This window comes from Heterodontus francisci, chromosome 17 (assembly GCF_036365525.1).
Source record: "Heterodontus francisci isolate sHetFra1 chromosome 17, sHetFra1.hap1, whole genome shotgun sequence".
Lineage (NCBI taxonomy): Eukaryota > Metazoa > Chordata > Chondrichthyes > Heterodontiformes > Heterodontidae > Heterodontus > Heterodontus francisci.
The window spans coordinates 76,996,331-77,009,795 of record NC_090387.1 but is presented as its reverse complement, the minus strand read 5'-3'; the positions used below and the strand labels follow the sequence as shown (position 1 = coordinate 77,009,795).

Below are 13,465 nucleotides of genomic sequence, written 5' to 3'. Positions count from 1 at the left end.
CTAAATTAGTGAGACACGACCTCCCCTTCACGAAACCATGCTGCCTCTCGCTAATAAGTCCAATTGTCCCCAAATGGGAGTAAATCCTGTCCCGAAGAATCCTCTCTAATAATTTCCCTACCACTGACGTAAGGCTCACCGGCCTATAATTTCCTGGATTATCCGTGCTACCCTTCTTAAACAAAGGAACAACATTGGCTATTCTCCAGTCCTCTGGGACCTCACCTGTAGCCAATGAGGATGCAAAGATTTCTGTCAAGGCCCCAGCAATCTCTTCCCTAGCCTCTCTCAGTATTCTGGGGTAGATCCCATCAGGCCCTGGGGACTTATCTACCTTAATGCTTTGCATTCCCTGAAGGGCATTAAGGAGCCGGATTGATTTATTATTTGGGGGTCTCCATTCTTGATTGTTCGCCAATGAATTCCACCTGTATGTATCAGGTGAGGATAAAACCTGTCCTGTTCGATGACCACCCCAGTACGAACACAGACATCCATATGCATACACACACGCATACACATAAGCACATGTATGCCCACGCTAGCCAGCTGACACATCAGAGCTGTGAAAATAGTGGAATATTCCCCAATAAGAATCACCAATTTGAAGAGGTCGGAGAATTGTGTGGCAATGTGTTGCCTTAGCTGTTTGTCCTGATTGCTATTTGAAGTTATTATATGTAGATTACACTATACTTTAACATGAAAATTTATCTACACTTAATTCAATGAGCATTTAGCAGTTTCATTGCGAGAAACAGCGAGTTTGATGACTAGACAGTATCTGTTTGCGAAGTGATGAGATCACGCCCTGATTGCTTCCTGTTTAAATTGGCACCGAGCCTCTCACTCTTTGGTTTGGGCCGTATATTCTCAACGTTCCTTTGACATTTCAAATTAATTGAAATATTTAATCTTAATTAGTTAGAATTATACAAATGAAGATATTGGAGTGCATTTTTCAACGTGATGGTACCCATCCATACGCTCACTATTATAAAGGAAAGTAACGAATTTGCATTCACATGGTTCCATAATCACCTACCTAATGGACATCCGAAAGCATTTCACAAAAACAGGTTATTTTTTGGGTGTTATTATTGTTCTTATCTTGGCAAATAGGTAGTCAAATAGTGTAGAAGGCCCAACAGACACAAAATTAGGTTAATAAATTTCTTGATAATTGAGTCTATTTTAGTGGCTGAGTGTTGAGGGAAGACCAATGTATGGGTCATCCGAAGATATCCTTGTTCTTATCCAAATAGTACAGTGGGGCATTTTGTCGTCAGCTGAACCCCGAGAACAGGGAGACAAGGTTTAAGTTTAAAACGCGCGTCGGTAAGAGGAGAAATGGAAGATGCAGCAAACAGCAGTTTTCACATGCTGATTGTGGGTAGCGACAGAAATACGACTAGCTTGGACTGTTGTTAATGGCCCTCCTATTTATTCACCCCATATTCATAATTCTATGCTTTCTCAGTCACTTCTATGAACATCAGTTAAAAAAGATATACGAAAAGCTTACACAGTCAAATTTTGTATACACCTATAGATATCAACAAGTAGAGTAATTCAAAAATACCGCCAGCACGTAAAAAAGTACTAACATGAAACTCAGCTACAGCCCTCTCTCCTTCCTTCTTGCTGCATTTACATAGAATGCATTGACTTATTTTATGTACAGGGGCCAACTAACAGTTATCTTTGCATAATCTAATTACAGGAAAATTGTGCAGCGTAATACAATGCAAACTGGGTTTTGGCGAATGCTGCATGAACCCTTGATCCGTCTTGATTGTGGCTCATCCATCTCGTTCTTTACTTTCGTATGTTTCTATTTGTTACTTGCCCAGCTGTACCTGAATACGCGTTCTTCTTTTCCAAACGCTAAGGCATTGCTCTCATAGAATTTTGAGCAGCAGAGGCAGAGATTACCAGCCGTTCTTTACCTGACCAAAAAAAAAGAAGTCAGGCCTGTGTTTTTAAATAATGTAATTGCTTTGATTCCCCCCCCCCCCCCCCCACCATTTTGTATCCACGCGCGGTGCCCATTTGAGAATTTCAGCATCAGTATCAGTAGATTCATAGATATACTCAGTGCCGTATCAATACATCTAGACTCACAGGCACAGTCCCATCTGCATCAATATCAAACTACTATTAAATTAGCAATGACCACCTATGGCAAACGTGTGAAGCAGAATGCAGACTGGTTTCAATCTCACTTTGAAGAGCTGGAACCTGCCATAGCCGCCAAGCGCATTGCACTGTTGAACTACAAGAAAGCCCCCAGCGAGTTAACATCCATAGCACTTAAAGCAGCCAGAAGCGCTGCACAATGAACAGCCTGGCGCTGCGCAAATGACTACTGGCAACACCTATGCAGTCATATTCAGCTGGCCTCCGACACCAGAAACATCAGAGGAATGTATGATGGCATTAAGAGAGCTTTTGGGCCAACCATCAAGAAGATCGCCCCCCTCAAATCTAAATCAGGGGACACGATCACTGACCAACGCAAGCAAATGGACCGCTGGGTGGAGCACTACCTAGAACTGTACTCCAGGGAAAATGTTGTCACTGAGACTGCCATCAATGCAGCCCAGTCTCTACCAGTCATGGATGAGCTGGATGTACAGCCAACAAAATCGGAACTGAGTGACGCCATTGATTCTCTAGCCAGCGGAAAAGCCCCTGGGAAGCACCGCATTACCCCTGAAATAATGGAGACTGCCAAGCCTGCTATACTTTCATCACTCTACGAACTGCTTTGCCTGTGCTGGGACGAGGGAGAAGTACCACAGGACATGCGCGATGCCAATATCATAAGAACAAGGATGACCGTGGTGACTGCAACAACTACCGTGGAGTCTCCCTACTCAGCATAGTGGGGAAAGTCTTCGCTCGAGTCGCTTTAAACAGGCTCCATAAGCTGGCTGAGCATGTCTACCCTGAGGTACCCTGTGGCTTTCGAGCAGAGAGATCCACCATTGACATGTTGTTCTCCCTTCGCCAGCTACAGGTGAAATGCTGCAAACAACAGATGCCCCTCTGCGTTGCTTCCATTGATCTCATCAAAGCCTTTGACCTGTTCAGCAGACGTGGTCTCTTCAGACTACTAGAAAAGATCGGATGTCCACCAAAGCTACTAAGTATCATCACCTCATTCCATGACAATATGAAAGGCACAATTCAGCATAGCGGTGCCTCATCAGACCCCTTTCCTATCCTGAGTCGTGTGAAATAGGGTTGTGTTCTTGCACCTACACTATTTGGGATCTTCTTCTCCCTGTTGCTCTCACGTGCGTTCAAGTCTTCAGAAGAAGAAATTTTCCTCCACACAAGATCAGGTGGCAGGTTGTTCAACCTTGCCCGTCTAAGAACGAAGACCAAAGTACGGAAAATCCTCATCGGGGAACTCCGCTTTGCTGATGATGCTGCATTGAAATCTCATACTGAAGAGTGTCTGCAGAGACTAATCGGCAGGATTGCGGCTGCCTGCAACGAATTTGGCCTAACCATCAGCCTCAAGAAAACGAACATCATGGGACAGGACATCAGAAATGCTCCATCAATCAATATCAGCGACCACGCACTGGAAGTGATTCATAAGTTCACCTACCTAGGTTCAACTATCACCAGTAACCTGTCTCTTGATGCAGAAATCAACAAGCGCATGGGAAAGGCTTCCACAGCTATGTCCAGACTGGCCAAGAGAGTGTGGGAAAATGGCGCACTGACACGGAACACAAAGGTCTGAGTGCATCAAGCCTGTGTCCTCAGTACCTTGCTCTATGGCAGCGAGGCCTGGACAATGTATGTCAGCCAAGAGTGACATCTCAATTCATTCCATCTTCGCTGCCTCCGGAGAATCCTTGGCATCAGGTGGCAGGACCTTATCTCCAACACAGAAGTCCTTGAGGCGGCCAACATCCCCAGCATATACACACTACTAAGCCAGCGGCGCTTGAGATGGCTTGGCCATGTGAGCCGCATGGAAGATGGCGGGATCCCCAAGGATACATTGTACAGCGAGCTCGTCATTGTTATCAGACCCATTGGTCGTCCATGTCTCCGCTTTAAAGACGTCTGCAAACGCGACATGAAGTCCTGTGACATTGACCACAAGTCGTGGGAGTCAGTTGCCAGTGATCGCCAGAGCTGGCAGACAGCCATAAAGGCGGGGCTAAAGTGTGGCGAGTCGAAGAGACTTAGCAGTTGGCAGAAAAAAAAGACAGAAGCGCAAGGGGAGAGCCAACTGTGTAATAGCCCCGACAACCAATTTTATCTGCAGCACCTGTGGAAGAGTCTGTCACTCTAGGATTGGCCTTTCTAGCCATTCCAGGCGCTGCCTCACAAACCACTGACCACCTCCAGGCGCTTACCCATTGTCTCGCGATGCAAGGAGGCCAAAGAAGATTAAATTAAAGGAACTTCATCCAATTATATCCTCTGACTATGATTCGAAAATAATTATTAAAATAATCGTACAATAAGTATGTCTAGGACTAGGACAAACGTAATTGTAAATAAATATGCCATGATCTACAAGTGTCATAAACCATTGGGATGCAAAACTTACATTTGTGTTTTAACATTCGGCGACACTCACTCATGGTTATTGTGTATGTGTAATTACATGTTTTATACTTTATTATATTAGAATGATATAATATAAAAATTGACAGCCGATTACCTAAACCATAGCCAATGTCGCGCTGATGGATTTTCACTGCACTCAATGTAGAATGACATTGAAACAAAAATACTGTTCTTAGTTCTTAGGTGTACGGATACCTTCACTCTTGGTATTCAATAATTTCTTGACTCTTAAAGTAATTACATTTTCACACTGAGGAAAGAGCAACCCATGGGTATCCCACCGAGCAATACAAATTGCAAGGTGCCGGTTCGATTGTCTCTCTGTGTTGTATTAGTCCATCCCAGTTACGGCAGTAGTTAAAAAGGTAAAACTGGCCTGAGCACCCAGGGAGAGAAAGAGGGCAATTATCATTATATTCTACTCCTGATCGTTATCCGGGGTCGCTGTTTAAATTGCCAGTCTAATGAGGACAGATTCGGTCCGGCACGTTAACAGTTAACACCTACGCAAGATATATGGTGGGCTGAAAAGACTGGGTATCCCAGGAAGAATCCGTGCCTCCGACAGTACAGCACTCCGTTGTTAGCTGTGATATGTATGCTCACCCATTCAAGCGTCGCAAGGCTTGAACCTATAACTTGGTGAGTTAGAAGCGAGAGTGCTGTCAACTGAGCCACAGCAAAGCAGCCAGCATGCACGGAGAGAGAAATAGAGTTAAGGTTTCAGGTCTGTAACCTTTCCTGAGATCGAAATATGAAAATTGTCGTGTTGAAAGTATCAGTTTCCTATGTTGTCAGCTATTTAGTAGCAAAACATTGTAATCGTCAATCGATCACTTAAGAAACTGCTGGAAAAGCACATTTCCCGTCTCCAGACCACTTATGCTATCTGCGTGTATACTTTGAAGGTGATTTCCTGCATTAATAAAGCGTTCTCTTACGTTATTGACGTTATTTGTACATGGTCCACAATAATACCCATCAGTGCAAGACTTATCAAAAAACTCAGAACTAGCCGAGCAAACATGATGCTGAAACCATGATCTGCAATGTGAATTAAAACCAAGATATAAAACGGTTGTACATAAATATTATTAAATTGAAACAATTATTGTTTGATACAGAGGAATGAGGTCCATTAAATCGCTAGTTTAAAACCTACTTCAAAGGAATTAAAACGAAATTGGTTAGATCGGCGTTAACCGTCTCATAATAGCCTCAAATTGAGCTGGACAGACTTAGCACTTTGTTAGCGCCGACTATGGCGTCTTCCATTTCCACAGAGGGCCGTCAATGCAAGAATTATAAAAAAAAACAGAATAAGTCAGCAATCACAAAGCTGAAACTGCGACCTGCAATGTAGGATTAAAATAAAGAAGTAATCTTGCTGTATTTAACAATTATAGAATAGAAGCAATTGTGATTGGCTTATACAGATGAAAGGGGTTCATTGAATAGTTAGTTTAAATCATAGGGTTCGATTTTAAATTGCCAAAATCGCATTAAAGGTGCTATAATAGCGCCACAATCTACTCGGCAGACTGAGCGCCATGTCAGCGTCTACCATCATGTCTTCCACCTTGGGAAAAAGCCTGCTGCTGGAGGCTGGAGATTTATTTTCAAATAGCATGCTTATCGTTTGTCCAGGTTGTGGTTCTGAGATGAACATATGATCCCTATATCCATTTTATGTTAGAACTGGGGTGCCCTGCATTCTCTGGCTAGTTTTATTAGCAGTAGTGATAGAATATTACCTGAGTAGGTAACTTCTAAAATGTTTTTGGGTGGGTAGGAAAAGCAGAAGTGCCCATAACCTGAGACATTACAACCTTGGCACCCACCCCCGCCGCTCCTTGATCACAGATTTAGCTTCATGCCGATCAGGCTGTCTCGGCGGCACTGCAAACTGTAACGGGACGACGTATTGACGTTAATATTCCTGATTTCCACGCGAGTAGCCTGAGTTGACTCCCATTATGGGAGAATCGTTCTCACAAACACAAGGACCAAGTGCCAAATTGTCTCCTCTTGCATAGTAATTTCCACCATTCCTTAATTTTACATCTACAGTGATAATAACTATTTTGGACTTTTCTTGAATTGTTACTTGTTGGTGCAAAGGGTCCAATACCATAACTCGCCCCAGATTAGATTTAGAAACAATTTGTCATGCGCCACCAATTTACAGCAACTTACGGAGAGAAGGCATTCACTGAATGAAGTAAATGCAGGTATTAGAAGGTATTTGCAACGGGTCTGCATGCGAAGCTTTTGAAACAAATTCAGGATTATGCCATTCATGGAGAAATGGAAAATGATAAATGGACACAGCTCTGGCTGGGGGCGGGATGGGGTGGGGGTGGGGGGCAGTCGCGTTGTAGACAGAATTCTACCCGGTTCATTTTCGATTCAATGCTCTCTAGTCTATTGATTAACTTTATGAAGATGTCACTTCTACTAATAGGCCGAGATGTGCTGATGGCGTCGATGCATGGATCGAGCAGGAACAGTTTAATAATGTTGAAAGAAATCCGGATCATCGAGGAGATACCCTTGAAAGATAAAATAAAAACAGAAAATGTTGGAAATACTAAGCAGGTCAAGCAGCATCTGTGGAGAGAGAAGCAGAGTTAACATTTCAGCTCTGCGACCTTTCATCAGAACTTTGAAAGATGGTCGCTAAAGTTCCACACAGAATCTGCCCCAATCGTACCTTGATTGACGATATAGCTGACACTGGCAGGTACCAGAAGAGAGATATGAGATGCCAGACAGGTGTAAACAACTTTTTCCGGGGCTGTTTGGACTTCTTCCAAAAAACTGGAAACCTCATAAAGTCCCTCCGCGCTCTTGTTTTTCACAGTTTCTATTCCGCTCAGAATTTCGACACCATCTCTTAACCAGGAAATTCCTAAATGCTCCGGGTAAAAGGCAGCCGTTTTACACTCAAGTTTCAGAGTAGTCGCTGAAATTCTTTCAATCGGAACGATTTTCAGGGGGGTCGGGGGAACTTTAATGGAGAGAGAGGAAAAATGTTTTTAATTTAAAGGAGCACATTCTAATTTTCCATGTTTCATTTTCAAATATCCATGTTTATGACAGGATATTGTTATATATAGAGATTAGAATTCGTGCATTACAATTGATTATACAACATTTCAAGTGTCCGTGGGGGAGATTTCAGCTTTCACCTAAGGAATTTTCTGCAGAGGGGGATCTAAGGACTGGACTCGTTTTCACGTCGTGAAAGGGTTTTACTGGTAATTTTATATCTTTGTGAATATCACAACAGCTGTACACCTAAGGGAAACAGAATGGGGAATCCTAACACAAAATGCATGTCTTACATAATTTCAGGGATTTTGCCCTTCCCCGGGTCCATTCGTTCTGTTGAACACTTTTTGCCTGGAGGAGGTTGTGCTTATATCATTCCTACGTCTACTATTTACTAATGCCGAACCTATGTCCGTTCGATATACAGTCACTATTTAACTGGAAGTAAAAGCCCTCTAATAGGTTTGCATTGTTTTGCCAGTTTATTACAAACAATCTCCTTTGCATTTTTTTTCTTTCCACGTTGACTTTTCCGACGTTACAGTAATAGCAAAATATTAAATTAAGGACGTTATTAACTGACAACATTATGCTGAGTTTATTCCCTTAAGCACCGTGTGGACAGCTCAACAAAGGCTCAGAATTCCTGCATTTACAACCATGGATCTGCTTTAGTTATAATACATAATGTGGCAGGATTTCCGTGGAGAAAATGGAGGGCTGTGTTCTCTTGATATCTTGCTGTAACTTCCCCCGGCTGTGGAGGATTGTAAATGGAAATCATGAATTACAAATATGGGAGCCCAGGCGTTTATAGAGATATTCTGTGATATCCTGCCAATACTTGGCGGGTTGTGAGTGTATACAAGAAAGTACAATTGGCGTAGAACAGAGGTTCAAACACCGGAATTGGGTACCTTCACTGTCCTGCAAGCTAGAGGACTTGAGGTGGAATCCAGCATTGAAGGCAAGATCAACGCTTCCCCTTCCAATGGGTTTTAGGCTTCATTTATGAAAAGAGTTTGGTATCTCAAGTAAGTTATCGATGGACACAAGTGCACAGCATAAATTGCTGAAATAGGATCAGGAGTAGACCATTCAGTCCCTCGAGCTTGCTCTGCCATTCATTTAGATTCTGTTCCTCAACTCCATTTGTCCCACTTAATTCCATTCCCTTCATACCCATTCAAAACAAAAATCTACCCACCTGAAATTTCTGGCAATTCGTTACAGAAAGTATTAGATTTGTAATTTCAAACAGTGAGGCGGAAAATTAGCTAGTGTGTGAAATATTCAGGGCTGTAGTAAGAAAGTGTTCATCTGAGTTTATAATCAAAGCACCAGGGTATATGGTCTTTAATGTTGAATAAAAGGCTTGACCTAGGAGGTGTTTAAATTATTACCATTGTCCACCTTGACACAGTTATTTTGGTGAGAAGGAACCTGGCCATCGTACCTCATTGACTAATTTCAAACTAAGGTTTAAACAGTTATACTTTTTAAGTATCTTGACTCAACGAACAATTGTAAGTGCACTTCAAAAGCGTGCATTCGATGAAAATAACTTAGGAATGTTATGAGGCCAACGACTGAGTGAAATTGGTCTTGTGCAGTAGTGCAAAACGGGCGATAGCGAATAACCGGCCGTTTTACACCGGGGTCAATGGAAATGAAAATTCGGAGATGGTTAAAACGAATTCGCTACCTGTAGGTTTTCGTCCAGTGATAAAAGAACAAATTACATATATCGCACGCAGCTGAGAATCTTCTAGTCCCGCTACAGTGATACTTACCGTACACAGTAAGCTGAGAGCCACTTCCATCTCCAATAGATTCTTGATGTTTTACTTTACAGTAATACATTCCGGAGTCTGCAACACTCGCATTCAGAACACCAAATGAACTACTTCCTTTTTTTACATTAAATCGCTTTCTGCTGTCTGGTTCCAGAAACGATTCCTCGCCGCGTTTCCACCAATAAACATCGGGAGTATCTTGAAATAGCGGAAATGTACAGCGCATGGAAACACTCGCACCTCTGACAACCTTCAAGAATTTAGGGAACTGATCCACTTTGTTCGAAGTTACTTTAGCGGCTATTAGGGGGAAAAAAACAAGAACGGTGGTTACAGTTGCATACATCAGATAATGAAAAATAACTAAGAGAAACATAATATAAGAACAATTAAGAAGCACCAGTAATGGAATTGTTGAAGTGCAATTTTTAATTTTGAACTGTATAAAAGTTGTACAATCTTCTAAACTAGGACTTAAGTATTCTGAAATGGCAGCATATAACAAGTATAATACCTGGCCAAACCATGCCGAGAACAACCATGCACTGAACTGTAGCTCTCACCGACATCTTGCAAATAGAAAGTTCTTGGTCACTTGCTGCAAATGACAATACTGCACTGAAAAGTTTGGGTAAGAAATTAATTTCATAGATAAATATATGAAGCGTGTGACCATGACATGAGGTATCACACGACATAAAGCTGCGTATTGGGTCCGGTTATACTTCTGCGTGGGAGTCTACGAAGTAGGAGGTACCTCTAAATACCAACTGAGAAGTTTCCATTTGAAGAGAAATTATTTTCCAGCCCCTCCCGGCACTTCTTTCCAATAATATTCTTTGTCAACACCTACCTTTCATCCATGTTCAATCCTGAGAATGACGATTCAGGCCGCAGAGGCGGGCAACCCTTCAACAACTCATCTAAGGGATTCTTCATGCGGGAGTGATGGTAGGCAAATACTTCGTGCTGGACGCTCAGAGCTGAGTGCAATCCTGACTTCACCCAGCCTCCATGTGCCCAGTCTTCACGAAAAATCACAGAAAAAGCAATTAGGATTAATAGCCCTACTCATCTTCCTTTCCCCAGCACAGAGCTATTGGGGATAATTGAGTTCACTCAAGCCAGAGATTAAATTTTGGACCGATATCCAGATGGTTCAATGTTACAGATATTAGGGCAGCAGGCTTGAAATACAACAAGGAATATTCAAGATACTGCGTTTGATGATACCAGCAGATGCAACTACGGGAGAAGCTAACTAGAACGACCCACATTTATCTGATTGCAAAGTGAAAGAAGATTTCAAGGGAAGTGAGACCCTTGTTCAGCTTGTTGTAGGTTCCAATTTCCAAATATGCTCTGTGCAGTGTTCGTGGATCTGAATCGGGAGGCGAAAATCGTACAGCAGTCTTGCACCTGACTGCTGTCCAGTTGAGTTGTACGAAGCTTTAGTAACAACAGGACCGGGTTAGGCTGTAATTCCACTTCCAGTATAAATATCAGAAGCATAAAATAAAAGCAAAATACTGCGGATGCTGGAAATCTGAAATAAGAACAAGAAATGCTGGAACCACTCAGCAGGTCTGGCAGCATCTGTGGAAAGAGAAGCAGAGTTAACGTTTCAGGTCACCCGAAACGTTAACTCTGCTTCTCTTTCCACAGATGCTGCCAGACCTGCTGAGTGGTTCCAGCATTTCTTGTTTTTATTTTATATTAAATATCAGAAGCCTCTGGTTCGTTTGCCAATCACCTTAAATCTCTGTTCTCCCATTACAGACCCTTCTGCCACTGTTAACAATTTCTGCTGATCTATCAAATCTCCTCTTAACCTAATCGACTTTAAAGAGATCAACCCCAGCTTCTTCAGTCTCTCCACATAACTGAAGTCCCTCAACCCTGGTACCAATCTAGTAAATCTCTTCTGCGCCCTATGTCCTCGACAAACTTCCTAAAGCGCTGTACCCAGAAAATGCTCCCGCTGAGGCCTAGCCAATGCTTAAAGGTTTGGCATAACCTCATTGCCTGGTGTTCTATGGTTCATTTAATAAAGCCAAGGATCCGATCTGCTTTTTTTCCCCCATCGCCTTCTTCTTTGTACCGTCACATTCAAAAATGCGTGTATACACACCTCCAGGTCTCTCTGATCTCATTTTCTTTAAAATTGTACCATTTAGTTTGTATTGGGCTTGGGCCTTTCTTTCACTAAAAGCATTACATTGTTTAGTCAGTTTATTACAATCTCCTGACAATATTTTCTTAAGTTTTACTTCCCGGTCTTTGTAGTAATCGCAAATTGTTAAATCTGTGGCCTATTAAGTTGGACATTATGTTAGCCTTTATTGTGTGGTTGTCCAACAAAGCTCAGTATTCTTACATTCTTTTTCCACGTATCTACTATATTCGGCAGAATTTGAAATGCGGCAGGATTTTCGCAGAGGAGGTGGGAGGCTATGTTCACTTGATCTCTTGCGGCAACTTCCGCGGCGGGTTGGTGGATTGTAAATGAGAATCGTAAATTACAAATATGTGAGCCCAGGCGTTTATAGAATGCTTCGGTGAAATCCTGCCAGTACTTAACGGGTTGTGAGTGTATAAAAAAGTCGAATTGGCATACAGCAGAGCTTCAAACAGGATAATTGAGTACCTTCCCTCCTAGGACTTGGGTGGAATCCAGCATTGAAGTAAGATCAATACATCCCCTCTCGATAGGTTACAGCAAACCTTTTGTGAAATGAGTTTAGCGTCTCAAAAACGTTATTATTGGCACAAGTATGAAACATATACTGTGGGCATAGGAACAAGAGTAGGTCATTTAGCCCCTGTCCAAGGAGATGTTAAATTCTGTCGATTGTCGCCCTTTAGCACTGGTATTTTGGTGAGAAACTACTTGGCCACCTAATCCCATTTATTAATTCCAAGCCAAGCTTTAAACGTTTATACTAATTCGGTATCTTGCCTCCAAAATAATTGTAACTGAACTTCAAAACGCATTCGCTGAATCAAATACACGTTGGAATGTCGTGAGACTAGTGAATCGAGTGAAATTGATTTTGGGTAGTAGCGCAAAATGGGCGATAGCGAATCGGCAGCCGTTGTACTCCAGGGTCAATGGAAAAGAAAACCCTGATATGTGTAGAACAAATTTGCTATCACCAGTTTTCGTTTAAAAGCGATTAAAGATCAGATTACATATGTTGCCCACAGCTGTAAATCTCCCACTCCCCATTGCAATGACACTTACCGTACACAGAATCTGGAAGCTAGTTCCATCTCAATAGATTTTTGATGATGTTTTACTTTACAGTAATGCACTCCAGTAATGCCGGCAGCACTCGCATTCAGAACGTAAAGTGAAGACGTCCCTTTTACACATTAACGCACTTTCTGATGTCTGGCTCTAGAAACCTTTCCTCGTCGAATCTCCAATAAAGATTGGGTGCAGAAGTTGGAAAAATTTGCACCACTGGCAACCCTCAAGTGTTTAGGACATCGATCCACTTTGCTTGAAATCACTTCAACGACTACCAGAAAATAAATAAGAATGCTGATGTAATGTGTATACTTTATAGAACAAGAACACATATTAGAACTTAGATATTAAAAATAAAGAAAATTAAAAGAATTAACGACACAATGAAAAAAAATGTTCAAAAAAGAGATTTTTTTTAACAGTAGATGTTTTCCATAGTATGGAGCTGTAAGATAAACACAAACATCTCTGTAAAAAATACCCAACAAAAATATGTGCAACACCAAGGATTCACCGCCATTCTGAGCGACACACTTGGCGTATGCTGCAAGGAATCACCAAGCTCGTGGGCTTTCGAACCCCGGGGTTTGCACGTGATCTAGAGTGACGTGTAGTATTACGTATCTAATTGTGCAATTTCAACGGATTTTATTTCTTTTAGTAGATCAGATGACTCAAATAATTGCCAGCAGAGACTGTAATCGGAACTCGGTGAATCGTAACTGAAAGCATAGGGAGAGGCACATTTTTGCCGAAACTA

The 13,465-nt window shown here is 42.0% G+C and overlaps 1 protein-coding gene across 1 annotated transcript; it reads right to left on the bottom strand.

The window, feature by feature from the left end:
* Positions 1 to 1,438: 1,438 nt before the first annotated feature.
* On the bottom strand, positions 1,439 to 13,210 carry LOC137379241 (tyrosine-protein phosphatase non-receptor type substrate 1-like). The gene is made up of 6 exons (XM_068049951.1): positions 12,697 to 13,210; positions 10,306 to 10,477; positions 9,967 to 10,070; positions 9,450 to 9,752; positions 7,316 to 7,612; positions 1,439 to 1,949 (listed from the first exon to the last, which is right to left on the bottom strand). The coding sequence occupies exons 2-6, from the start codon at positions 10,389 to 10,391 to the stop codon at positions 1,888 to 1,890; spliced, it is 852 nt and encodes a 283-aa protein (XP_067906052.1). The 5' UTR covers positions 10,392 to 10,477; positions 12,697 to 13,210; the 3' UTR covers positions 1,439 to 1,887.
* Between the last annotated feature and the right edge of the window lie 255 nt (positions 13,211 to 13,465).

What these genes read in the sequence shown, in the direction of transcription:
- LOC137379241 (XM_068049951.1), bottom strand. Translation starts at nt 10,391, where the DNA reads ATGAAGAATCCCTTAGATGAGTTGTTGAAGGGTTGCCCGCCTCTGCGG. An exon ending in GGATTGAACATGGATGAAAG is followed by an intron (nt 10,071 to 10,305) that starts GTAGGTGTTGAC and finishes CAAACTTTTCAG; the next exon opens with TGCAGTATTGTCATTTGCAG. An exon ending in TCTCGGCATGGTTTGGCCAG is followed by an intron (nt 9,753 to 9,966) that starts GTATTATACTTG and finishes TCCCCCTAATAG; the next exon opens with CCGCTAAAGTAACTTCGAAC.